Below are 24,858 nucleotides of genomic sequence, written 5' to 3'. Positions count from 1 at the left end.
ACATGACACAGGATATAACCACAACAATCATAAAAAAAACTACCCAACACCCAGTGACGGATCCAGAAAATAATATTAGGCGCGCGTGCAATTTTTTTTTAACCATAAATAGCATGCATATCGCCATTTCATCGAGTCTTGGTAGGCCTGAAGTTATTTGGAAAGGCATACTGCACACCTGTTAATGCTTTCATTTGAGAGGGTAACTAACATGTTCCAAGACTGCTCCCATATGAATGCTTAACAAAGAAACACACTTATCTTGACATACTAATAATGTTTGATATCATTGCATACCATTAATATGTTTGTCCAAAAAATGATGATGTTGAAGGGCATGTATGAAGCCAACTCTAATATTCAAAGGGCAGCACCCAAGGTATCCATGGACATTCATCGAAATTCAGAAAGTCAACACCCAAGGTATCCATGATCGTTCACCGAAGTTCGGGGGATCAGCTGACCCCCCTGCCCCTCAATGCATACACCAGTGCCAACACCACTAAGAAAATTGGCAAAAATGTACCATCCTCTTACTAAATAGCTCGAATTAGATTTGATATGAACTCAAACTGGTTAACCTGGATACGACACAATGTCAAAAATTGCCAACAGGTCGGGGCAACCTTGTCGAGTCCAGTTGCCTAGGGCTCAAGCAAAGGCCTTGAGTAGCATGGGGGGCACACTTTTTGTCTGCTGGTCCAATCCTTTGGGAAATTGGACATTGTCTTTTGGGTTTAGTAGACTAAGAGAACGGCAGTAGCCCTAAGCTCCAAATGGAAGTATAGAACCAACCAAACCCACTTCCAAACCCAGCCCGAGTCCGGTTATTGGCCCAATGCCATTCCAACCTGCACAATGTAGCATTTGTCACATAACTACCTTAACAAAATAGCCGGCTTCCGTGTTTGCATTTTTTCGAGTAAATTGTAGCTATACCGGTTTTTGTATCATACCATCAAAAGTTCAAAACACATTAGTTTTCTACCATTTTTAAGCACAAAAAGGCCTACTAACACCTGTATAATTCAAGAACTATAACTTCATGTTATGACGATAAGAACAAACACAAGGCCCCTAATTTAGATAGAAAAACAAACGGACTTCGACATAAGACCAACGTGATACACAATTAAATGTTGAAGGACTACAGAATTGCTTAATTCACGGACAAAAGTGATAATCGGGTAATAATTGAAGGACTATAGCTACAATCTACTCGCATTATTTTATAACATGGCCAATACAGTCATTATACCAAAAAGCAGAGTAAGTTATGTACTCTGTGCTTCTAAGAAAGCTTTGAAATCATCTCTTGCTTTGCGCAAGCGAGGAGTAACGCAAGCAGTTGGTGATGTAGCATCTGATGATGTAGAAAACCGAACGCTGCGCGATGATTCGTGTGATTTCCGGCCTTGTGCTCTTGTTGATCCATTCTTCAGGGCACCCTTTCGATCCGTGCCAAACACAAAAGATGTTGAAATTGGCGAATCTGCCTCGTTGACACTGCTTCGTATCAGCTCCAATGGCAGATCAAAGTAGCGACTGGTGTTGTCATCTTCCTGCTCATTTATCATAGCTGAAGCCCAAGAGCCACATTCAAACTTTTCCAAGGAAACCGTCCTGGATATGACATTTCCCAGTTCATCAGGCTCTACCTTTCTTGCTCTCACTGGCTTTGCCTTGCCAAAGCCAGGGATGGACAAGCACAGGGCCCCACATGTGAACCCATCATCGTGTGGGTCCCTGTTCTTGCCATTTTTATGAGCAACTCTGTTGGACTCGGCCCTGGAGGGGTTGCTGTAGTGCCTGGAGACTATTTCGGCGGCATTTGGTTTGATCAGCCAGAGATCAAAGTCAACTGACGGGGCAAATGTCCTCCCTTGACCACATGACTTGCTCCGCCGGAACTCAATTTCTTGTTGCAGGTGGCTCAGATTCTCCAGTTGCTGCCGAGGAGATGCCTGGCTTTCGTCTTTCCATTTCTTCTTCACTCGTGGCGATGAGGTTGCTGAGTTTGGGAGACTGAAGCTTAAGAACTTGGGGTTTGCAGGCGGCAGCAGGGGCGGTTGTTGGTCAAGTGCATTCGGCTTTGGAGCAGCAACAACCGGCACCTCCACCACCGGTTCGGCACTCACTTCTCTGTGTGATGATTCTTTCAGTGACATTGGATCTACAGAAATCTGCTTTTCTAGATCTCCAAGAGTAAAGTAGTCACTTATTTCGCCCGAAAACGGATAATCCATGGTAGAGAAAGGCAGAAATCCTGAGGAACAAGTCTGGGATTTGGACTACTTAAAAAGGAGGGAAAATAAGACTTATATGAACTTAGACGTGATCAGCATATTCTCCACTAATCCAAACCTAGTAGTGATATCCATGTCGAATTGCTCCATATAAACAAGGGTCGGCAAAATTTAATACTGTATTTAGAATAGTTTAAGCTGCTAATCTATACGATAATTCGGTTTTAATAATGTAAATCTCCATGAAGGAGAGTTGACTTGTAACAGGTTTAAGTTATTAACAATAATTAAATTAAATAAACTACAAGATCTCATGTGCTTGCATAACACTATATACAATAACACCAGATACAAGATTCTTCCATGATATTTGATATTTCTAATTAGCATTTGGATGTACAAAACTCATGTGAAGATCAGAACGGTATTCGGTATATTGCAAGGAATGATAATTTTTACAGTGAAAATATGACGACGAGACAAGATTTCTACTGGAGTGAATTGTAAAACAAAATTAATACCACTGATACACCAATAATGACGGGGAAAGCCGTGACTAAGTACAGTGCTCCATAGCCCTGCGAGATAAGAAACTGCGTATTAGGAACCCGAGGATTAGCTAAACCAGAAAACTATTCGCAACTCATAATTCATGAGTACTTTGACAAGGTCCTCACATATATATCGATGTCAATCAAGCATTCATTTTGCAGAAGGTAGATAAACAATTAACTATGAGCTGTTTTCTGCCTTTGTATTGATTAAGGTTTTCGGAGTATTTTAGTATTGAATGATAGATTGCAATTACAAACATTATTTACTTATCACAACGGTGGTAAACTTTTTCTTCTTACTTTTTTGTTGAAAGGAAAGAAAAATTAGAGAAAATGATTGCATTAGTGTAAAATCATAACATAATTAGCAGCGCATACATGACAATTGCAAGAACTTGATAAGATCATTTTATCACAAGAAAGCCAAGGTAACAAACCAAAACTGATGGCACTTCATTTTCATCTTTAAGATCACCATCATCAATCTCAGCAGCTGTATCCCAATCAATCTTCAGTCTCTTAGCAGCCTCTTGAAGATCAATACCAGTGTCGGTCACTCTTGCATACAGGGACTTACCAGGCTTTTTCTTCGCTGGTGTAATCTGAACCTGTACCATAAACAAAACATAGGAACAGATGAGCAAATTGATATCCAGTGTTAGTTAGAAACATAGATAAAGGTGAAAAAGCATCGGTGATTCATCTAAGGAAAATTTCATATATTTGCTGTCTAAGATTTACAAGCTATTTAATTGGAAGCTTGGCGTTTTATCCTAGGCTTTATGTTGTTTTTCCACTTACACATCAAAATCATCTCTAAAATCAATCATTTTATACTGAATTACAATAATACCTCTAGATTAGGCCATTGATTCATTTCCGCTGCCAGCAGTTTAAGAGCAAGTCGATTTTTTGGGATTTTTCCTTCATTCACCTAAATCACAGAATCACAAATTAGCGTCACAATAATAGAATTACCTTTTCCAACTATTACCAAGTTTCCCAGTCTCATGATTTGAGAAGGTTATAAATATCAAAGCAAGGAGTTGTAATGACATAATGTACAATTTATATAAATTAGGGGCACTCTGCACATCATTTTTGTACTTTTGAAACCTTCCTTCTTCATGAATCATTATAGTAAAGAAGCATAACCAGTGAAGAAGAAAATTTGCAAAGTGTCACCTATGTGAACAATCATAGGAATTTCAATAGGGTCACTCCGCAAATCATTTTATCTAGCATAAGGAGAGGGTCACCTATGTGAATAATCAAACTCTGAAGTTCCAACACTTTGTATCTGGCGTGCATTCAAGCATCAAGGATCATATACTTCATGACTTGTGTAAACCAGTGAGGATATATAACTTTCTCTTACAACATGCGTGCTTTTGACATAGTGAAGATGCATATCTATTTAATGATGCTTCACCATCCAGTTGTCTTCAGCAAGCTTTCATGGTTGATATCTAACAGTGATGGAAGAAATGCATCTACTAGAGGTTGTTCTATTATAATTATGAACTACTTAGCTGAAGGATTGCAATTTGTGCATGTCAAACCAATTGAAGGGCTTTATTATAATGGTTCAGGTGAAAAAATAAGTGAATAGCTCTGAGGCCCTCCAATTGTGCAGGATTTCTTTGAGTCTATATAAGCGGCTAACCCACGAATTGGTATCAGAAAGTCAGTACTCAGTACATGAATAGACACCCTTCAATTGATCTTCCTAGCTACTTTGCATTCATGAATTCACTGTGTGAATGTATGAAATGATTCCACCCAAGCAATGCAAATACATGCTAATTTCGCTGTTTCATGAATCACGCTATCGAAAATTCACCTAAAATAGCATAGTGTAGCAAGGGAATTAAAATGAAGGCTTACTTCTTCAAGAACATCAGCCAATTCCTCCCTAGTAGGGGCATCAGGATCTTCGATGCCGAGGAGTCTCCTGCGCTCAACTTCTCGCAGGTCCTCAATCATAACAGTGAGCTTAACCTATCACATTGCACACCATCCCAAACTCGATCAAGAACCAAATTCTGAACTTTAAAGTAAATGGAGAAATGGGTTGACTGAATTACACTATACCTCACTGAAAAGCATGTCTCTGTTCTTTCGGAGAAGCTCCAACACCTAACCAACAATAACAGTGTGTGAAATACTGAAATGAAAAGAAACCCATCAAAGAATGGAAGAAAGCAAGATACCCTTTTGATTTGGCCCACGTATTCGAGGTCTTCCGGATCAGGGTCCGATTCATCTTCTTCATCTTCTTCGTCGTCTTCGTATTCTTCTTCGTCATCCTGGTCTTGTTGGGTAGTTGAAGAAGATGATGAAGAAGCTTGCAATTTCCTACCTTTCCTGCCGACGAGTGAGAGTGTGGTTCTTTTGATCGAGTGGCGAGGTGGGAGAGCAAGCTGAGGCCGTGAGTGGCGGCAGTGGGAGTGGCGTTGGTTGAGCCAGAGTGGGTGGGTTTGGACCCGACAAGAAGAAGAAGATGAGGAGGAGGAGGTGGTGGAGGAAGCAGTGAGTGGTGGCAGGTGGCGCCACTTGGAGAATTTGTAAACCCATCACCACCTTCATTCTAAACTGTAGTTGAAATCCTTCATGAGCTTCTTGGTATTTGAATTTGCTAGTGATCAGAGTTTACATGCATTGGCAAATTCTATCCCTTAATCTTCTACTCCACTACCGGGGGTCGTCAATGGGCCGTATAGGGCTTCAACAAGATTAGGAGAAATCAACAAGTCGGGTCAGGTTTAGATTTACTACGCAACGTCACTGAGAAGCAATTTAATAACTATTTTGTTTTTAATTTTTCTGTTTAGTAACTGTCTTTATACAAATATTGAAAGGCAAATTTTAAAACTTCATAAAAGTAGCTTTTAGTTATTTTGAAAACTGAAAACCGTTCCAAAATTCAGGTTAAAGAATCATGATCAATGAGAATTTAAGCAAATGTTTTGAATGCAATTATAAACACACACATTTTTTATCTTCTCACCTGTTTAATCTTTTCTATTGTTCTTCGTTTGATTTATCCAATCTCACAACCTTAAATAAAGAGGGTAAAAAGAGTGTGAAAATAAGATCCCTTAAAACTACATGGTTTTCCACATGTAAAAATGCTAAATTCTAAGGATTTTGGTAGAGCGAGCAAAAACATTTATGTGTGTTTACTTTCTAGAAAATGGCAGTTTTACCCTTTTTTCTAAATGTCAATTTGAGTGCTCATAACCAATAACCAGCTAATAGGATAATAGGAAAATAAATACTAAGAAGACTTTATCAAAAGTAAGACTCTTAATGGACTCTTTGCCACCTCATTTTTTTTGACGCAATATTTTCTAAATACTCACTTTTTTTACAAAGGAACTAACTTAGGCATCGGAGATCCATGGTCAAACCCTCCCACTCCTCGTGGGCACCTTTGGTCTTTGATTAAAGATATTGTTTGTTTGTAGGTAAATTTTCGTCTAGATCAAAGGCATAGAAATTTTCTACCACAATTGCGTGTTAGAGATTAGAGTGACCTAAAATTGTTCATCCGGAAGATGTACTTTAACTATTTTGGTGCAAGATTATTGTTCCTCTTGTGCAGGTTGAAGGACATTGCATTGCGGTTGTGGTTCATAGCAGAGGTTAGTACTTGGCAAAGTCTCGTGGATTTGATGTGATATAGGATTATGTCCACTCCTATTCCCATTCCCTTCCTTTCCTCCTCTCACACTTTGTTTTTTGTCCTATTGTCTCTATAAAAAATAAAATCAATATAAGATATTAACGTGGCTTAATCGTAACTGTTTAAGTAAGAGGGGAGGGAAGGGGAGAGAAATTACGAGGGGAAAGAATTCTTCCCTTGATGTGAGGGCAAGAAAGAATTGGGGAAAGGTTCATTTTGCCATTGTCTCCAAATTGACCATTAGGTTTTTTTTTTTTTTTTTTTTCATTCTCCTTTCGTAAGGATCAAGTAAAGTTGGGCTTTTGTACATTGGTTGACCCTTATATAGTTGGGCCTGACAAGATTTGAGGTGCTCCTCAGCATATCATACGGGGCAAAATTTTGAAAGCCCCAACCCCTAACGGGTTTCTCATCCTGAACCTCAAGAAACATGGATGCACTAATGTCACAGACAATGCAAAAAAATTATAAAAAAAAAAAAAATTGTCACAGACAATGCAATCACTCCTATCAAATCGACCAGACAGGCATGGAGTTGGAAGGATTGACAAACTTGTTAGTCTTAGGATAAACTGGGACGTGTCACGTGAAATGAAAGCACATCAATATTGTGACATTAAATATTAAATATTGTTGAACTGTATGTAAATTCAGACTAAATTTTTATTTTATGAGGGGTTTATGTTCCCTGACTAAGTGTAATTTTATTTTTCGTATCAGTGAAATTTTCTCGTATCGTCAAAGTTTGGTTTGTATTTTTGTACTTTTTTTTTTTTTTTAAGGAAAGTAAATTCAAACCAAATTAATTATGATTAATAATCCAAAATCGATATCAATACAGTGCTATTCTAATACGTCATAAGCTTTGGGGTAAAATTTTTTGTATCCTCAGGTGGGATGGATTGCCCATGTAGTGGCAGCTGGATATAAGAACCTTGCTTGAGATTATAAGTTGGACTACTCTCGTATTACCAATTGATTTGATGGTAGAACATTAACTTTTTTCATACTATTAGAGCATGTAGTCCAATATGAGAAGTTAAACGGTCACACGCGCTTCACGCCGTCCTATTATGTTGTCCATGTATTAAATTTGAAAATCGTCACACATGCCGGGATATGTTGAGAATGAATCCCAAATTGATAGGAGGAGAGATTTTGCATAATCTTATAAGTAAGCTGGGCTACTACTCATATTACTAATTAATTTTATAGTGAAACCTCAACTTATGTTAGGGAATGACAAGATTACTCAATTTAGTGATGTTGCATGATGATTATATGCAGCACGTGCACTGAAAAATATGGAACAAATTCAAAGGCATTATATTCCTAATCGCCACTATATATGCACTAATTTGGAATCAAACGAAAAGCATTTGAGTCTTTGACAACAAAGAAGCCAATTCTCCATTCTTGTTTCCCCCTAAAATCTCGAAAATCTTGAATAGATGGATAGAGAAGGCTTATTAGAAGAGCACGGCATGCAGAATTTCTGACAAATGATATTCGAACGTCCTACCAGCCATGCATGTGCACAATGCCACCATTGAAGAATTCTTGGCCATTGGCTATATGGGGAGACAATGGCAACAAGCTCTGCACAAGAGGGAATTTAAGCAAATAGTTTCTCTTGTCCCTGGGATTTCACAGGACGAATTGGATCCACCTGAGTTGTCCTGCATACATATCTGCAACTTTATTTTCATGTCTTTTTGTTTGTACAATGTACGTGCATATAATTAAATGAATCTCACATTAATGGGAAATGAACCTTTCATATACTTATAAATAAGTTGGACTACTCCCCATATTGTTAATTGGTTTTATGTTAAAACCTCAACTTTCTTCATGTTATCACAACAGGTTATCCCACATGTGAAGCCCAATAGCCACGTGCACTTCACATCACTTTGTTTGTTTGTATTGTCCATATGTTAGACTTGAAAGTTCGCCACATGTAAGGAGACGTGTTGAGATGAATTTGACATTGACAGGAGAAAAGACATTTCATAAACTTATAAGTAAGTTGTTTACTTCTCATATTGCCCGTTGATTTTATAGTAGAACTTCAATTTCTTTCATAAGTAATACATATTTGGCAACATGTACGAACTTGTGAATGTAATATATAGAGACCTTTGTCTTGGCACTCATAAAGAATAAGCATACATTCATTGGCTTCTTTTATTTGATACCAATCTAGTTGTTTGCCTTGGTATACTATACATATGTATACGAGTACGTAATGGACATGATGACTACTAAAAAGATAATCTCATATATTGACAGGATTAGTTGCTTAAGGGGTAATAAAAGTCACAAATTAGGGTTAGATACGTACAATTGTTTGTAATATGTATATCTTAATTACTGCTTTCATGGCAAGGTTGTGGCCATATATATCTCCTTACAAGAATGTGCAACCATTGTAAGTGGATCTTTCTTTCTCTGTCTCTCTCTCACACACAGACACTTTGATAAAACTGGTACTTAGTACGTTGTTTGGTGTCTATAAATAATGTGTTTCCAAGAGAATAAAATTGCAAAGACCGTAGATCATATCATGCAACAAAGCAACTTCCAACTTAATCAAAGATTCACATTTGGAAAAAAAAAAAATGCTTTCGTTGACCTTTTTATTATCATTGGCTTCTTTACTTTAAATATATATAACTTTGTTAATCATCAAAAGTAGACATATATTAACATCAAAAGTAGACATATGGATGGAACACCTATGTCTCTCCATTAAATCATGCTTCTTCTATGTTTATACATATATTCGTTTAGGAAAAATCCTAAAGAGGCCATCTTTTTAGATCATGTTTTGTAAACCACATAATGTGGCGGTTGATGATTTGACTACTATTTTTAATGATTTAAAGAAGAATTCCAACCACTAACCGGCACGATATAGGATTTACAAAATATGATCTAAAACGATGGTTTCTCTAGTATCACGCATTGATTGGAACTTGGAATGGAAAAGAAAACCCAATTTGATATGTAGAAAGCAGAAGAGGTGCCTGCCTTTGTTTTGTTTAGTAAAAATCAGTCGTGTCGTTTATATATTAGATTAGACAAAGAGGAATCAAATCATCGAGCCATACATTCCATGACATGATCTATCTTTGTTTTATCAAGTTAATGAACGAAAAATACATGCATGCTAAGATTTACTTTTTGTATTATGAGAAATTTGCATATATACTAATTAGGAAATGGCCCCCTTAATCATTAATGTAAGAGATTAAATCATTTAAGCGTCAAATTGGATTCCTCTTTTTGTGGGGCGATTTTCACCCTCCTATATACACACACACACACACGAGACAGATGGATATATATGTTTCGGAGGAATGAATTTGAAAAAGAAAATATTAGAAAATATTCAGTCCTTCTGAGTAAAACAATGATTAAAACTGTGTTATAGGTCTGATTAAACTATAAGAAAAGGGGATCCGCCTCTATGATCTCTACCTCTCTCTATCTTATTTTGTTTTTATTTTTTTTCTCAAAATATATTATTTTCTAGTTTGTAGTGTTTTTTACTTTTAATTATTATGACCCACCACTTGGCAATAAGAAAGGGATCTAAAAGCTATGACGAACAAAAGGCAGGCTAATGAGAGGGACTAGCTTGTTTTCACTAGAAAAAAATTAAGGATTCTTTTGAAAATGTTTTTAAAATGATTTAAAGCGTTTATAGAGAAAATGTTTTTAAATTTTAAAAGCAGTTGAGATGTCTCTTGCAAGAAGCATCAGTTACATGTTTTTTTTTTTTCAGAATTCACTTGCATTTTTACTAAGGATTGGTTCCAAAAATATTTTTACCGAAAGAGTTATTAATTAGTCATTTTAGAAGCACTTCCAAATGAGCTCTAAGACAAGTCAATTACACCCATAGTAATGTCCAGCAGTATACCATTAAATTGTAGTCTGGTAGATTAGATAGTAATTACAAGGTAAGAAAAGAGAAATAGGCAAAATAAGCATTAGGGCATCTCCAATGGGACAATGTAAAATTGAGATGCAAAAATCATATTTACATCTAATTTTATATTTCCGTTACATGCAAATGAATGTTATAATTCAATGGGAATGATGTAAATTTAAGATCTCTTTTAATTTCTACCTTTGATTAGTGGGATCCATCACCAAAAAGATGTAAAAAATAATGTAAACACAGGTCTTTATTCATATCTTTTGGTGAATATGGATAATTTACATTCCGCCAATAGAGAATTTTCCAGCAAAGAAAAAATGTAAAAGGCCCATTTCAGGACATTTTGAATCTTTCATTGAAGATGCCGTTACTAGGCAAAATAAAACTTACCTTTTGCTAAATTTCAAGCTATGTCATCAGAAATTCTTATGAATCTAGTTTAAGGATTTTAGTTGGTGTTTAATTTCATTATTTTTAAGGGGAAAAGATAAACTTATGGATCATTTCATTGTTTTTTGTAGGTCATTACAAATATATTTTCTTTGAAATGAAAGAAAAAACCATCCAATTCTTTGAAATGAAAAAAAAGGTGAATAACACTCCTTAAATATCTTAATGAATTGTTATGGACATGGTAAGGGGATAAGGATTAATTTGGATTTAGATTGTGACAACAATATACTGCTACCAATGCGTTATCTTTACAAGAAAAAGGCACAAAATTAAATGATCATGCTTTTTTTTTTTTTTTTTCTAATATCCAACATGCTTTTCTAATGCATATCTGCAAAAATTTTACCCACTAATAGGCTTAAACATTTTCTTTGGAAAGTGGAAGTCCCTGCTAAAAGCCATATGTATGTCGTCCAACAAGAAATCTCTTTCATGCAAACGAACTGTGCGACTAGATTGCAGAAACGACATTTCCAAGCTCCAACAGGCTGAGCATGCATAGATTTTTAAGAAGGTTAGTGAAAATCTCCAACTCGCATGACCTTTTTTCAGTTTATAGTTTAATCCCGTGTGTACTTGTAAAGATCGCACCATGTTTTGCCCTACACTGTACTTGAAAGGAACCACATTATTTGTGGACAAAAAAGAAAAGTGCAGTTCCCACATTACTTAGCTTCTTTTCTTTTTATATCTTCGTTTCTTTGTTTTATTATTATCGATTCATTGCCGTGATGAATCCAAATGAATAACCTTTGTATCCATATCCAAATTGCAATAGTATATATACTATATATTTAAAGATTTAGAGATTGATCTTTCATTCTAAATCGATGCTTATCTGGACATCGTCATAATTTAAGGAAATTTTTATCGGTGGTAGTTATTATGTACTCATTTTCTTTTTCATTTTAGAGAAGAGCACATATGATTATTTGTATTGTAGTACAAATAATAGTTTCCTAATTCAAATCTAATTAATAACACAATTATGACATATGCCATAACTTTGTATTTGATCCGTTTGCATATGTCTATGCATTATGTTATTTTTTTAATGAGAAATGGGAGATTCGAGTTTGAGATATCATTGCCACTATATCTTAGTAGCTAGTTAGCTATCAGCACTAAAATTATACATATATTTGTAGTTTATTGTCATCAACTTAATTTTATAAGAGTTTCATATGATAGTCAATCACGTTGCATCTTGTGATCACTACCAATTTTTTAAAATCAACTATATAAGCAACATAAATATATTCAGATTATAAAAATACTCAGAAACAAAAGCTCATGATCGACCATTTTTCGAAAAGGTGGGTGTGATGAGGTGATCAACTTAGTGCCCCTTAAAGATTCATAATCGCTCTAATTAGGGTATGTGAAATGAGTGAATCCCACAAAATCAATTATCCCAACCATATAATATTGTCCGACATCATACACGATAACGTGAGATTGGATGAACAAAACTAACAATGTCCTCACTTTGCACCATGGTATTTAGTCGTTCTATATTCCTAGTGTAACGTTTGGCTCTGCATACTCCCAATCTGCTACTGGTAGATTTTTGATATTCAGATTTACTTTTTCCTTTGAGTGCAAAGAGTGGTGGTGGGGGAATACACATAAAAAGCAATGAATGTACAACCATCATCCATCCTAACTTTGATATGAGATCACCTTTAAAATTTGTTTTCCAAGATTTTGTGAGGATAATCTATCTAAATTAAACTTCTGAAATAGTTTATTGTAAAGGGAACTTTAAAATATCCAACCATATGCTCGATGAAAAATTTCCACCGACAAATTGTAGTGTGCTCATGTAAGCAATTGTTGGTAAGTAGTCGATTTGTGTAGATTGTAAATGGATTTTATTGGTGTACGCGTGTGTATAAGCGATTGTGGATAATTGATGTAACGCTAGCTCAAAAAATCAGTAGAAACTAAATAAGATGTGATTTAATGGACTTTAGTGTTAAAATGACGAGGCAAATTGAAAATGATAGCAGACAACAATGTACTTGAGCAATTAAGCAATGATTTCACACATCCAAATTTATCTAAAAAACAAACAAAAAACTCAACTCCAATTTTCACCAAAAGCATCATAAAAGTTTTAAATTAAACACTACTATCGTTTACTTTATGCACATCCATCTCTATCTCTTGGTGGGTTCCTTCTTTGTCTCCATCTCCTCCTTCACCACCGCCTTCTTCCCTAATATCTCTAGCTTTGATGTAAAGGCCGTATACATAAGAACAGAAGCCCCATCCACACAAGAAAGTGGAAACCACCTTCACACCCCCAAACGAATCCCCGTACACCAAAACGCCTCCCAACACATTCATCCCCATCAACGCCGTCATGCAAATCCCACCGGTCAACGAAGAGGTTAAGAACACCATGCCGGCTGTCCCAATGAAGCAAAGCTGCCACGTCACCACGTTGCACCACACAGTCACCCAATACACGTTTTCTCCTTTGTCAAACACCCTCGCGCTCTCCACCTTCATCTCGCGAAACCCGCCTTTGAAGGCCATCCCGACCGTGGCCAACACCGTGGCCGCAGCCTCCATCACCAGCTGCATTTCGATCACCATGGCGTAGCAGTAAACCTTGCTGTATATCTTCTCCATGACCGGGAGATACAGAGCAAACAGCAAGCCTGCCCCAATTGTTGAGAAGAACCCTAAGAAATACTTGCCACGTGTCAGGTCATGTGGCTTGTCATGGTTGGACCCCAAGGCCAGTAGGACTGAGCTTAGGGTTAGGAGGATAACACAGTTGAGATTTGAGAAGGTTACTTTTTGCTTGACAATAATTACAGAGAGGATGAGATTGAAAACAAGTTGGGAGGAGAGGAGGAGGGAGGAGGTGGAGACAGGTAAATAGGAGTTACCCCAAGAGAAGAGGAAGTTGTTTAGACCCAGCATAAGACCTATGAGAATTGACAGGACTAAGATTTTGGGGGTGAAGTGAGAGAAGGGTTTTCTTTGGGTGCAATGGAGGAGATAATAAGGAATGAAAATAAATGGAAGGAGGAGAGGGAAGCCAGAGCATTGAACCCACGTTGACACCCAAATGCTTGAGCCCTTGTGGATGAAATAGTACTTTGAGAGCAGGCTTGAAGAGACTGATCCAATGAAGAGGCACAAGTAATTGATCACTAGGAGAGGCATGGAGCGCTTATTGGGTTTGATCATCGAGCCTTTCTCGCTCAGTTGTGTTGTGGTGGTGTTGTTGATCAAGAATGATGATGAATTGGTTGTGGTCTGAGGGATGTGGTGGTTGGTGGTGATGAGGGTGGGGCAGCCGTGATCATGGTGGTGGTGATGGTGGTTATGGGAATTGGGGGAGTTCATGGGTGAAGTTTGGACTAAACTCTCCATTAAATGTAAATTAGATAGGGAAGAGACTGAAGAGGTATGAGGAGGTGAGAGGTGAGAGGTGAGGAGGTGAATCTCTTATTAATGAGAAAGGTATATATAGTGTGGATTTAGAATTTCAGTGGTATTTATCTTTTCACTCAAAATCCGAATGTCTCCATTCAGAGTCAGCTTGTTTTAAAGAAAGTTAAAAAACGCATTATAAAAATATATATAAAAAAAAAAAAAAAACAATACAGATTAACTTTTTTATTTATATTTTATAAACTACACGATGTGACGGCTGATGATTAAATTTTTTATTTAAATTATTAAATAAAGAATCAAACCATTAATCATCACATCATTTAATATTAACTGCTAAAGAATAAAGATGTATTCACTTGAGATATTAGAGAAAATTTTAAAAATTCAGGTATATATTAAATCAAGATTTTTTATGAGTAAATGAATTTCAGGGTTATTCAATTAAAACTTAAAAGAAAGTTTATAGAAATATGAGAATATTAATAAGTATTTTACATAAATTTATAAAAGTACATTGTATATAGGACTCTCTCAAAAGTAAGACTATTCATGAACTTTCTATTATTTCATAGTTTAAAGTCAATTCATGTGTCAACATTATAGATATTGTGCAAAAACATAAAATGACAGAAAGTCTCAATCTTGACAGAATCCCCTTAACATTTAAAATGCTTACTTTTATTTTTTTTCCTCTAAAGTGTTTTAGTTCATATATTCAACTCATTATAACAATTTTTTTTTCATTTCGCCAAGAGTCTCCACAACAATTTGAGAAGAAAAAAAAAAGTCTCGATCAAACTTTCAAACACCAAAGATGGATAATGTGCTTTTGTTATGACTTCAAGTCTCGAAACGGCTACGTTTAATTGTCTGCTTCCCGTTCTCCTCGTGGCCTCCACTTAGCACATCCTCATGCATGCAATGCCAAATATGAGTCACGATGAAGAAGAGGTGGCATTAATTATGTCTCTACTACTTGTATCGATATTGTCTTCATTTAATTTATCGTGCAATCTATATATGCGATTTTTTTGTTAAACAAGATTTTATTCTAATTTACATAATTCAAAAGCTGTAAATAAATAAGAATATGCATATAAAAAATTAAAGGGTAATGCTAAGAAGATAAAATTTCTAAACCAAATTTTGTAAATCAAATGGTGTGGATACTAATGATTCGATCATTACTTAAATGTTGATTAACATACTTATTTCAATTGATGACATATCATTTGGTTTACCAATTTAGTTTAAAATTGTATTCTCTCTAGCATTATCCAAAAATAAATGTATAAAAATCACACCCTGTAAATAAACAAAGGAGCTGGAAGATAGAGAACATGTGTTTTTGTTATGACTTGATGGAACATATGCATATAAAAAAAAAATGTGCGAAAAACACATTTTTAAATAAATAAAGGAGCTGGAAAAGAGAGAGAGAGAGAGAGAGACTGTGTGTGTGTGTGTGTTTTTGTTATGACTTCCAAGTCTTGGGACGGATGCATATGAAAAAAAATGAAAGTGTGAAAATCAAATTGACTAAACAAACAAAGAAGCTGGAAAAAGAGAGGGAGAACCGAGAATGTGCTTTTGTTATGACTTGAAGTCTTGAAACGTCTAAAATTAATTGTACGCTTCTACTCGTGGCCTCCACTTATAGCACTTCCTCATGCATGCATTGCCAAATCTGAGTCACACGAGGAACAAGAGGTTGCTTATTTCCAAGTGCCTAGACTTTCAGATTTCCAGTTACACGGTTTTGGTGGGTATTTCGACACGTGTTTTAACTCTTAAGCATGCGTTACTTTCTTGCATGCATGCCTAGTCTCGATGATGCCCTAGACCCCAACTTCGGATAAGGATTGCCAAGATTGGTCGTTAACTGGGATTTTTTGGGGAGTAGGATTGAATTAATATTTTCAACTGGATGTGGTTAGCAGTTACGTATCATCAGTGAACATTAAACGTTTTCTCATCATGAATCACGATGCTCTTGCCCGAAAAGGGGAAGCCTATTAAGCTCGATGAAGCGAAGTGATCAACTTCGTGCAGCATTATACGTTATAGCGTATATATCACTTGAAAATTAAAAAATGATGTCTAAATCTTCTTACAAGTCTTTTTAGGTCGTGACTCACTTAGACAAAAAAATAAATAACTTTTATTTTGCAATTTATTTTTTTAATAAACTGTAAGAGACTTGTTAACTACTTGGATGAACACTCATTATATGCTTATTCACCATGTTGTCAATATGTTCTAATACTCTATATGTCATTCTATTTTTCAACTTATGTATCTCAATATAATTATGTATTTTTTAAAACACAAGTAAACATTTATTAATATATTATATAATAAATTTAATTAAAATTTGAAAAACCGCCTATACGTCTAGAGGCTAGGTTCCTTACCATCGCTTATCATCTTTTAAAATCTTAAAAAAAATATAAATTTATTTATTTAGAATGCTGCTATAAACCATCCATACATTTGTCCTATTTATGATTTGTCAGTGCACCTAATTTTCTCAATGCTATCATATTTTTTTTTTTTCTCAATGTAAAATGGGTGCATCCGATCCAATACAATGAAAGAGTGAGTGCATTCGGTAGACTTCCACATCACCCTAAATTATAATTCCAGCTATGATATACTTTTATTGCATAGAGTAGGTGCATCATAGGTTAAGCAATTATATATGCGCAAGACAAAGCTTCGTAGGCCATCGAGCTATAGTAAGAACTAGGAAAGTGGCTACTCTAGCTAGTAATGTCTTTTCCTTTCAAGTGATTTTAGTTAATGCAGTTTTTATCAATTAATACAGGGTATGTTAGAAAGGTCATCAATTTAATTATATTTTGTAAATCATATATTATGTTTGTTGATAATTGAATTATTACTTAACTGTTGATTATCATGTTGATTTTCTATTTATTACACATCACATAATTTACAAATAAAAGGCACCTCCAAGCCAACAAAGCTCTCTGCTTTGCAAGGGTCTGGAAGGAAAGTCTATCGTATGAGCATTGTTCTTACTTTACAAAAAAAATATAGTCTAAAAAGTTAATCAGTCTAACATTACTCATAATTAAAATTTATCTTTTTAATATTTTTAAAAGGGAATTATTATTAGCATTCTAAAAATCTTATTCTACACTCAAAACTTTCTATATTAAGAAAGAAAAAAATACTCTTGTAAGGAGTGTAGAATGAGATTTTTGGAGTGCCAATAACACTTTCCTTTTAAAATTGATATAGAGCAAATGTTCCATCAATGAGCTTAAAAGTAGGGAAGTGTTATTGGCACTCCAAAAATTTCATTATACACTCCTTATAAGTGTATTTTTCTTTCTTAATATAGAAAATTTGGAGCGTAGAATGAGATTTTTAAAATGCTAATAATAATTATCAAAAAGTAAATAATATAATTAAATTAGGCAGCAATAACTGAAAAGCTGCGCCAATTTCAGAAGTAGGTCTTAGTATTGATAAGACAAGGTTCCATCATAAAACCTCTACATAGGCAGGCAGCTGCAGGCAGACCTAGAATTTAATTTGCATGTTTTGAACATAGCCAGGCTCATTTTCTGCTTCGTTCATTCATATTTGGTGATTAATTCATGGATTACTCAAATTGCAGGTAAGATCACTCTTAAAAGAAATATCAAATTATAATAACTAATGAGGATGTATTCAATTGAGAATTTGAGAGATTTAATGGATTATAAATCCATGAATTTTTATAGAGTTTAATTGATTTGTAGATATTTCATATAAAATTTTAATTCAATTCTCCTCGAAATCTCATAGGGAGGGGTGAGATTTGTGGATGCTTAAAATATATTACGAAATTTCTCTAATTCCCTCTAATTCCTCAATTTTCTCAAATTCTTTAAAATCAATTTCTAATTGAATACACCTAGAATGTGATAAGCTTCTTTAAAATCCTAATTGACTACACCATAATTTCTAAGGATTTTAATAAACTATCTTAAAATTCTGATTGAATACATCTTGAATTTCAGAGAATCACTTAAAATCTTAATTGAATACCCCTATATTCATGAAAAGAATTAAAATCCCCCAAAATCACAATTGAAAACACCCCCCCCTAAATTTAAAATTGAGGGTTGATGTGGTAATCTGATGTTTGTTTGTCAAATTTTATACTTCTACAACCGAATTGTCAAATGTTATTTTCTTATTAAAATAGAGGTCTAAATGGTTGTAATTGTTACAAAAAATGTTGAAACAAAATTTTATTGATAGAAATATTAGTGGAATAAAGAATCAACCATTAAAATTATTTAAAAATAAATTTGACTCCTAATCACAAAGCCTTCAAATCTAGTCAGCAAATAACACTTCAGTTGGAAAGATTTTTTATGTCAAATATGCATAATGACATTAGGATTTTGACATCTCCTAAGTCGTTTTTTGGTACATGAGAAATTCTAAGGGAATTCTTTCAAAGTCTCACTCTGTCACCTCATGTTTTAAGCACAATGTTTTATAATGTTGACATGAAAATTGATGTTAAACTGTGAAGTGGTAGAGAGTTCATGCAAAGTCCTCTTTAAAAAGTCTCATTTGCATTTCTCTCTTCTTCTTTTTTTTGTTAAACCTTAGCATTTCTCTTTGGTAAATTCATTCATGGAAGTTGTAAATACAACCGCCTTTCGTTCATTTACTATATTTCCAATTAGGGAAAAGAATGCTTTGACCCAAAAGAAATGAGGGAAACAAAAGGCCTTAGTGGAAAATAAAGTCGACACCAACCGATATTTCGAAGGGACTCTCTAATCACTTAAGATTTGATTACTAATCCATCTTAAGAAGTGAGTTCTGTGTAGTGGATTTGCCTCCTTACAACCAAAAATACAAATCGAAAATTGTCAATTGTAAATAAAATAGTGTTATTTTCCAGTCCTGGAAACTGAAAAATGGAAATGGATCCTCTTCGGATCATTTTCTCTTAATCTACCAAGTCTGGGGATCCGAACCATTGAAATTTGATCCAACAGCTATCACTTTAAAAATTATAATAACTTTAGTCGTTGGATCAAATTTCAATGTCTGGATCCCGAACTTAATGGATTAGGTGGAAGGGATTCATAGAGGATCCCTTTCCCTGAAAAATAACATGTATGAAATAAATATTAGTAAAAAAATGACTCAAAAGCTATGGAAATTGTGTACGGGAGACAAAATTAGAGGCCCATTAAAAGGTATTGGGCCAATAGATAATTAGTCCTATAAGGTATTTAAGCGGGAGAGAGGCGTTGGGCTGGCACTCGGGAGTCTCATTTTAGCGCCATAAACCATAAGCAATGACTGAGAAACTGACTTCATGCGGATGTCTAAGGTTCGACACACACGAATGACGACGACGTATTATATTTGTGTTGAGTTCGAAGCCTCATAAGTAGATGACCCATTGTATGGCGTAGCTCCATCCTTCTTCCCTTAGAGTAAATTATCCCTCCTCCCTTGAATGTAGAATATCATGTATCAATGCGACGAGGATGACTGAAAGTCGTTGATTAGCATGATAAACAAAATCTTGGGTACAAAGGGACACACAATGTCAATTAGCTTAACTCACGTCTGTAAATAATTTCGATGTTGGAAGCACTAAAGTTCTGAACAAATTGTTATGCGCATTTAAAAATTTTACACCCCCTCATTCAAATTTGTATTGGACTGGTGGAAAATGGTGATGGAGGCCCATTTTATGAAGTTGGCCCAAATTGTTAGGTGGTTTTTTGGCGGGAAGGCGTTGTGGGAGCAGTTTTATTTTGGCGCCAGAAACCAGAAAGCGCCACTGAGTGAGAAGGAAACTCCAGAGAAAGAGGAGAGAAAGAGAGAGATAGAATCTAGAAGTGAGAGAAGTGACTGAGAATCCGAGACTGCGAGGAAGCAAAAATGGAGGCTTACGGCGGATACTTGGTGGACGAGAAGGCGGTGAGGGTAGAGTCCATCTTCGTCGAGTTCCTCAAGAACTTCAGGATCCCCGGAGAAGGGGGAGAGGCGTATTACGAGGGGGAGATCGAAGCCATGGCCGCCAACGAGTCCAGCACCATGTTCATCGATTTCTCCCACGTCATGGTTTTCAACAATCTCCTCCAGAAGGCCATTTCCGACGAGTTTCTCAGGTTCATTTTCTGGAAAAACCCAAACCCTAAATCCCCCAAATCCCACCAACTTGATTGATTTGTGTATTCACTCAAAATTTATCGACCTTTTGTTTGATTGATTAGGTTTGAGCCCTATTTGAAGAACGCTTGCAAGACATTCGTGACGCAGCTCCGCCCAAACTTCATCTCCGACGATACGAACAAGGACATCAATGTCGCCTTCTTCAACCTCCCCGTCTCCAAGAGGTGTGCTTTTTATTGATTTCTTTAATTAATGGTACAGAATTTGACTGAGCTTCCAAATTGGAAATGTAAAGTAATTGATTTTTTTTTCATTCTAGGTTGAGGGAATTGACCACAGCGGAAATTGGGAAATTGGTATCGGTGAAAGGAGTGGTGACTCGGACCAGTGAGGTTCGACCGGAGCTACTACACGGGACATTCAAGTGCTTGGAGTGCGGAGGCGTTATCAAGAATGTCGAACAACAATTCAAGTACACTGAGGTCAGTCAGCTTACATTTAACGACCCAATTGTTTTTTATCCATTAGTTCAATGTTTGCTTTGAGCATTCTGGTGGGGTGATTTTGAATTTGTGTTTTAATTGTGGGTTCAAAGCCAACAATCTGTGTCAATGCCACATGTTCTAATAGAGCAAGGTGGGCGTTGCTTCGGCAAGAGAGTAAATTTGCAGACTGGCAGAGGGTACGAATGCAGGAGACGTCCAAAGAGATACCTGCGGGCTCCCTTCCCAGATCACTGGATGTTATTATCCGCCACGAGATTGTTGAGAAGGCCAGGGCCGGTGACACGTAAGCAAACTCACACCCTTTTCTCGATTTCAACTCGTGTTTTCTCTTCAGCATACTTACAGCATGTACATAAGCTACATATCTGTTTCATTTTGGAACTTGTAGGGTCATTTTCACGGGCACAGTGGTTGTCATACCGGACATAATGGCATTGGCCTCCCCTGGAGACAGAGCAGAGTGTTCTCGACAAGCATCTCAGCGCAATGGTTCTATGGCTGGACATGAAGGAGTGAGGGGTCTTAAAGCATTGGGAGTGAGAGACCTCTCCTATCGCCTTGCCTTTATTGCCAATTCAGTTCAGGTTTGCCAATGAGTAGATTTTATTAGTATTTCTGGTTATGTGATTGGTTTATTTCCATGTTCTGTACTTAACAATTGCATTTTTGGTTCTTTTCCTTCAGATTTCTGATGGTAGACAGGATACTGATGTCCGGAACAGAAAGAAGGATGCTGACGACGATGACAACCAGCAGTTCACTGTCAGTTTCTGATACAACCTTCTGTGCTTTTTTCCATCTGCCAGTGTCTAGTTGTTGTTGCTCATTGTCATTTCTGATTTCAGTACTTTTGATCCTTCACTAATAATTTCTTCTCATCTGGCTATTGTTCATAGTAGAACATCACTATGTTTTGGATCTCTGCATACATATGTATTATTTTTGGGTAACACATTACTGACCCACTATTATTGTTCATTAATTTGGCAGGAAGAAGAGAAAGACGAAGTTCAAAGAATGAGGAATACCCCCGATTTCTTCAATAAGCTTGTTGATAGCGTTGCCCCAACTGTATTTGGCCATCAAGATATCAAGCGTGCAATTCTGCTTATGCTCCTGGGTGGTGTGCACAAGTTTACTCATGAAGGCATCAACTTGAGAGGAGACATCAATGTTTGTATAGTTGGAGACCCCAGTTGCGCAAAATCCCAGTTCCTAAAGTATGTCTCTTCTGCTGCATATCATTTCAGTTCCCCTAGTTTATAGACATGTCTATATTTTTTATGTTGTTCTATCACTGTAGGTATACGGCAGGAATAGTTCCAAGATCCGTTTACACTTCTGGGAAATCCTCCTCTGCTGCTGGTTTAACAGCAACTGTTGCCAAAGAACCAGAAACAGGAGAATTTTGTATTGAGGTAGCATTTAAATTTATGGACGCTTATTAACCATTTTGCACATACTAATTTGTTTCTATGGAAATATAGCTCCTATATTAGATTTTCAGTGCTGCATTTCCAGGTTGATTTTATCTTATTTTTGTGAACTGTGAGGGAGTACACATATACCTATTTCCTTTGGCAATCTCTTGGCCAACCTGTTTCCAGAATTGCTGATATGTCACCTTTATTTCAGGCAGGTGCGTTAATGCTTGCTGACAATGGTATTTGTTGCATTGATGAATTTGACAAAATGGACATTAGGGATCAGGTAATTTTTTTATTGTTGGTACAATTCGATTACTTAAGATAGATGGATATGGCAACTATCATTATCTGACAAGTGGACTTTAGGTTGCGATTCATGAGGCAATGGAACAACAGACAATAAGCATTACAAAAGCAGGAATACAGGCAACACTGAATGCTCGAACATCAATTCTTGCTGCTGCTAACCCCACAGGCGGCCGTTATGATAAATCTAAACCACTCAAGGTTTGTATGTGCTTGAAACTTTAGAGTTGTTTTAATAAGTGCAGGCTGTTCCGTAGGCAAATTTTTTTTGAAATAGAAATGTTTTATAGATTTTCTGTATGGAGGCTATGGACTTATCACCTTTTTGTTTGTGTTTTTTCAGTATAATGTGGCTCTTCCTCCACCTATCCTCTCAAGGTTTGATCTGGTATATGTTATGATTGATGACCCAGATGATCAAACTGATTACCACATTGCCCACCACATTGTAAGAGTACATCAAAAGCGCGAAGAGGCACTCACTCCTGAATTCACCACTGCACAGCTGAAACGTTATATTGCATTTGCTAAAACTCTGAAACCTAAGGTATCTATCTGCCTTCCAAAACCATAACCTCCTCCCTCCGCCCTCCCTCTCTTCTCTCTCTGTATCTGATAGCTGAAATAAATCATGCAGTTAAACTCAGATGCTAGGAAGCTGTTGGTGGAGTCTTATGTTGCTCTCAGAAGAGGTGATACTGCACCTGGTAGTAGAGTTGCTTATCGCATGACAGTTAGGCAACTAGAGGCGTTGATCAGATTGTCCGAAGCCATTGCTCGAAGTCATTTAGACCTTCAGGTGCCTAATACTGTGGCAAGTTATTTATCAGGGTTTAAGATAAGATGCATATTTTTTTACTCTTAACAAATAATTCTTACAGGTAAAACCAGCCCACGTCCGTTTAGCAGTGAGATTGCTGAAAACGTCAGTGATCAGGTATGAAATCTATGACACTGTTGAATATCCTCCTCTCGTATCATCTCTCTCTCTCTCTCTCTCTCTCTCATACTCACACTCCAAATTCAGAGGCTTTGTGTCAATAACGTGCGTTTTCTTTTGTCATTCAGTGTGGAGTCTAGCGAGATCGATCTGTCTGATTTTGATCAAGGTGATGATCAAATGCCAAAGCTGAGGCAGCCTCTGAGAATGCTGGCATCATTATAAGACCTTTTGTTATTTTATTTTATGCTTTCTTCAAACTTTATCTTAACATGATCACGTTATGTGGGTAATAGGTGTAGCAAATGATGATAGGGCAGCAGACCAAGGAAAGATTAAAGTAAGTGATGAATACTTCCAGAGGATTGCCCAGGCCCTTGTCTTGCGTCTTAGACAGCATGAAGAAGATGTTAGGCAAAGCGGTATGGCATCTACCCCTTTTTTTTTTTCCCTTGTTAACTTGTAGTTAATCATGGAATGTTAGATCAGCTTTCCTTTGGAGTGTTGGTTCCAATTCTGTATAAATCACTAAATACAGATGTTTATGCATTGTGATAGTCCCGTCAATCAATCCAACTCGAGAACATTAACTGAACCCCTAGATTTGAAATCACTTCTTCCAAATGGACTCTAACCTTTATTTGTAATTAATACCAAGCAATTCGTTTTCTTGGAAGTTCTTTAAAGAATTAGAGGGTTCCTTGTTCAGGGACTGGGCTGGCTGGAATGAGGCAGAGGGACTTGATTGAATGGTATGTGAGACAGCAGGACGAGAAAAATGCTTACAGTTCCAAGGAGGAGGCAGAGCGTGAAGTCACCATAATCAGTGCCATCATAGAGGTAAGAGTACCGTTGTCTTGCACCCCAGTGTTGGTGTGAATATTGCTATATTAACTGGACATAATAGCTGTTATCTTTGACTTAAAGAGCAAAATAAACATGTGAAATGCAGTGGTTGATAACAAGAGAAGGACATTTGATAGTACTAGATGACGGTAGGCAAGCAGCAGAAGGCGAGGGTGATGGCGAAGGTGTAGGTCAAGGTGAAGGCGAAGGTGAAGGTGTAGGGCAACCATCAAAAAAATCTAGAAAAGAAAGAATATTGACTGTGAATCCCAACTATGTCATAGATTGATCTGGTGATACTATTTGAGTAGGAAACCATCAAATCATCAACCGTTCTTAAGTTCACAATCAGCCGAATGTG

At 36.4% G+C, this 24,858-nt stretch overlaps 4 protein-coding genes across 4 annotated transcripts; 1 reads left to right on the top strand and 3 right to left on the bottom strand.

Moving 5' to 3' along the window:
* Positions 1-765: 765 nt before the first annotated feature.
* LOC103953270 lies at positions 766-2,246 on the bottom strand. The gene is made up of 2 exons (XM_018648932.2): positions 1,283-2,246; positions 766-851 (listed from the first exon to the last, which is right to left on the bottom strand). Exons 1-2 carry the CDS (start codon positions 2,244-2,246, stop codon positions 766-768), a joined length of 1,050 nt encoding a protein of 349 aa, XP_018504448.2.
* A 347-nt stretch (positions 2,247-2,593) lies between these two features.
* LOC103953271 (ycf3-interacting protein 1, chloroplastic-like) lies at positions 2,594-5,535 on the bottom strand. The gene is given in 7 exon segments (XM_048582410.1): positions 2,594-2,824; positions 3,238-3,408; positions 3,654-3,734; positions 4,688-4,801; positions 4,895-4,939; positions 5,014-5,343; positions 5,345-5,535. Coding segments are annotated over 7 exon segments (876 nt in total). The 5' UTR covers positions 5,390-5,535; the 3' UTR covers positions 2,594-2,734.
* Positions 5,536-12,886: 7,351 nt separating this feature from the next.
* LOC103953273 (probable purine permease 4) lies at positions 12,887-14,354 on the bottom strand. The gene has a single exon (XM_009365009.3). It carries the CDS (start codon positions 14,281-14,283, stop codon positions 13,015-13,017), a length of 1,269 nt encoding a protein of 422 aa, XP_009363284.2. The 5' UTR covers positions 14,284-14,354; the 3' UTR covers positions 12,887-13,014.
* A 5,778-nt stretch (positions 14,355-20,132) lies between these two features.
* Positions 20,133-24,846, top strand: LOC103953274 (DNA replication licensing factor MCM6). The gene is made up of 17 exons (XM_009365010.3): positions 20,133-20,468; positions 20,574-20,696; positions 20,792-20,954; positions 21,068-21,261; positions 21,367-21,562; positions 21,663-21,740; positions 21,969-22,198; positions 22,282-22,396; positions 22,614-22,688; positions 22,772-22,912; positions 23,055-23,258; positions 23,349-23,510; positions 23,593-23,648; positions 23,780-23,820; positions 23,948-24,073; positions 24,361-24,491; positions 24,604-24,846. Exons 1-17 carry the CDS (start codon positions 20,239-20,241, stop codon positions 24,784-24,786), a joined length of 2,448 nt encoding a protein of 815 aa, XP_009363285.1. The 5' UTR covers positions 20,133-20,238; the 3' UTR covers positions 24,787-24,846.
* The last annotated feature ends 12 nt before the right edge of the window (positions 24,847-24,858 follow it).

This window comes from the organism of the source record quoted next, unplaced genomic scaffold (genome assembly GCF_019419815.1).
Source record: "Pyrus x bretschneideri cultivar Hongxiangsu unplaced genomic scaffold, Pyrus_bretschneideri_v1 Contig19, whole genome shotgun sequence".
Lineage (NCBI taxonomy): Eukaryota > Viridiplantae > Streptophyta > Magnoliopsida > Rosales > Rosaceae > Pyrus > Pyrus x bretschneideri.
Note: the sequence above shows the minus strand (reverse complement) of the source record. Positions and strands in the feature narration are given on the sequence as shown.

Coding starts and splice junctions, on each gene's coding strand:
- LOC103953273 (XM_009365009.3), bottom strand. CDS start 14,283: ATGGAGAGTTTAGTCCAAACTTCACCCATGAACTCCCCCAATTCCCAT.
- LOC103953274 (XM_009365010.3), top strand. CDS start 20,239: ATGGAGGCTTACGGCGGATACTTGGTGGACGAGAAGGCGGTGAGGGTA. Junction 21,563..21,662: donor TTATTGCCAATTCAGTTCAG/GTTTGCCAATGA, acceptor CTTTTCCTTCAG/ATTTCTGATGGTAGACAGGA. Junction 21,741..21,968: donor ATGACAACCAGCAGTTCACT/GTCAGTTTCTGA, acceptor TTAATTTGGCAG/GAAGAAGAGAAAGACGAAGT.
- LOC103953270 (XM_018648932.2), bottom strand. CDS start 2,246: ATGGATTATCCGTTTTCGGGCGAAATAAGTGACTACTTTACTCTTGGA. Junction 852..1,282: donor AGCTTTCTTAGAAGCACAGA/GTACATAACTTA, acceptor TACATTGTGCAG/GTTGGAATGGCATTGGGCCA.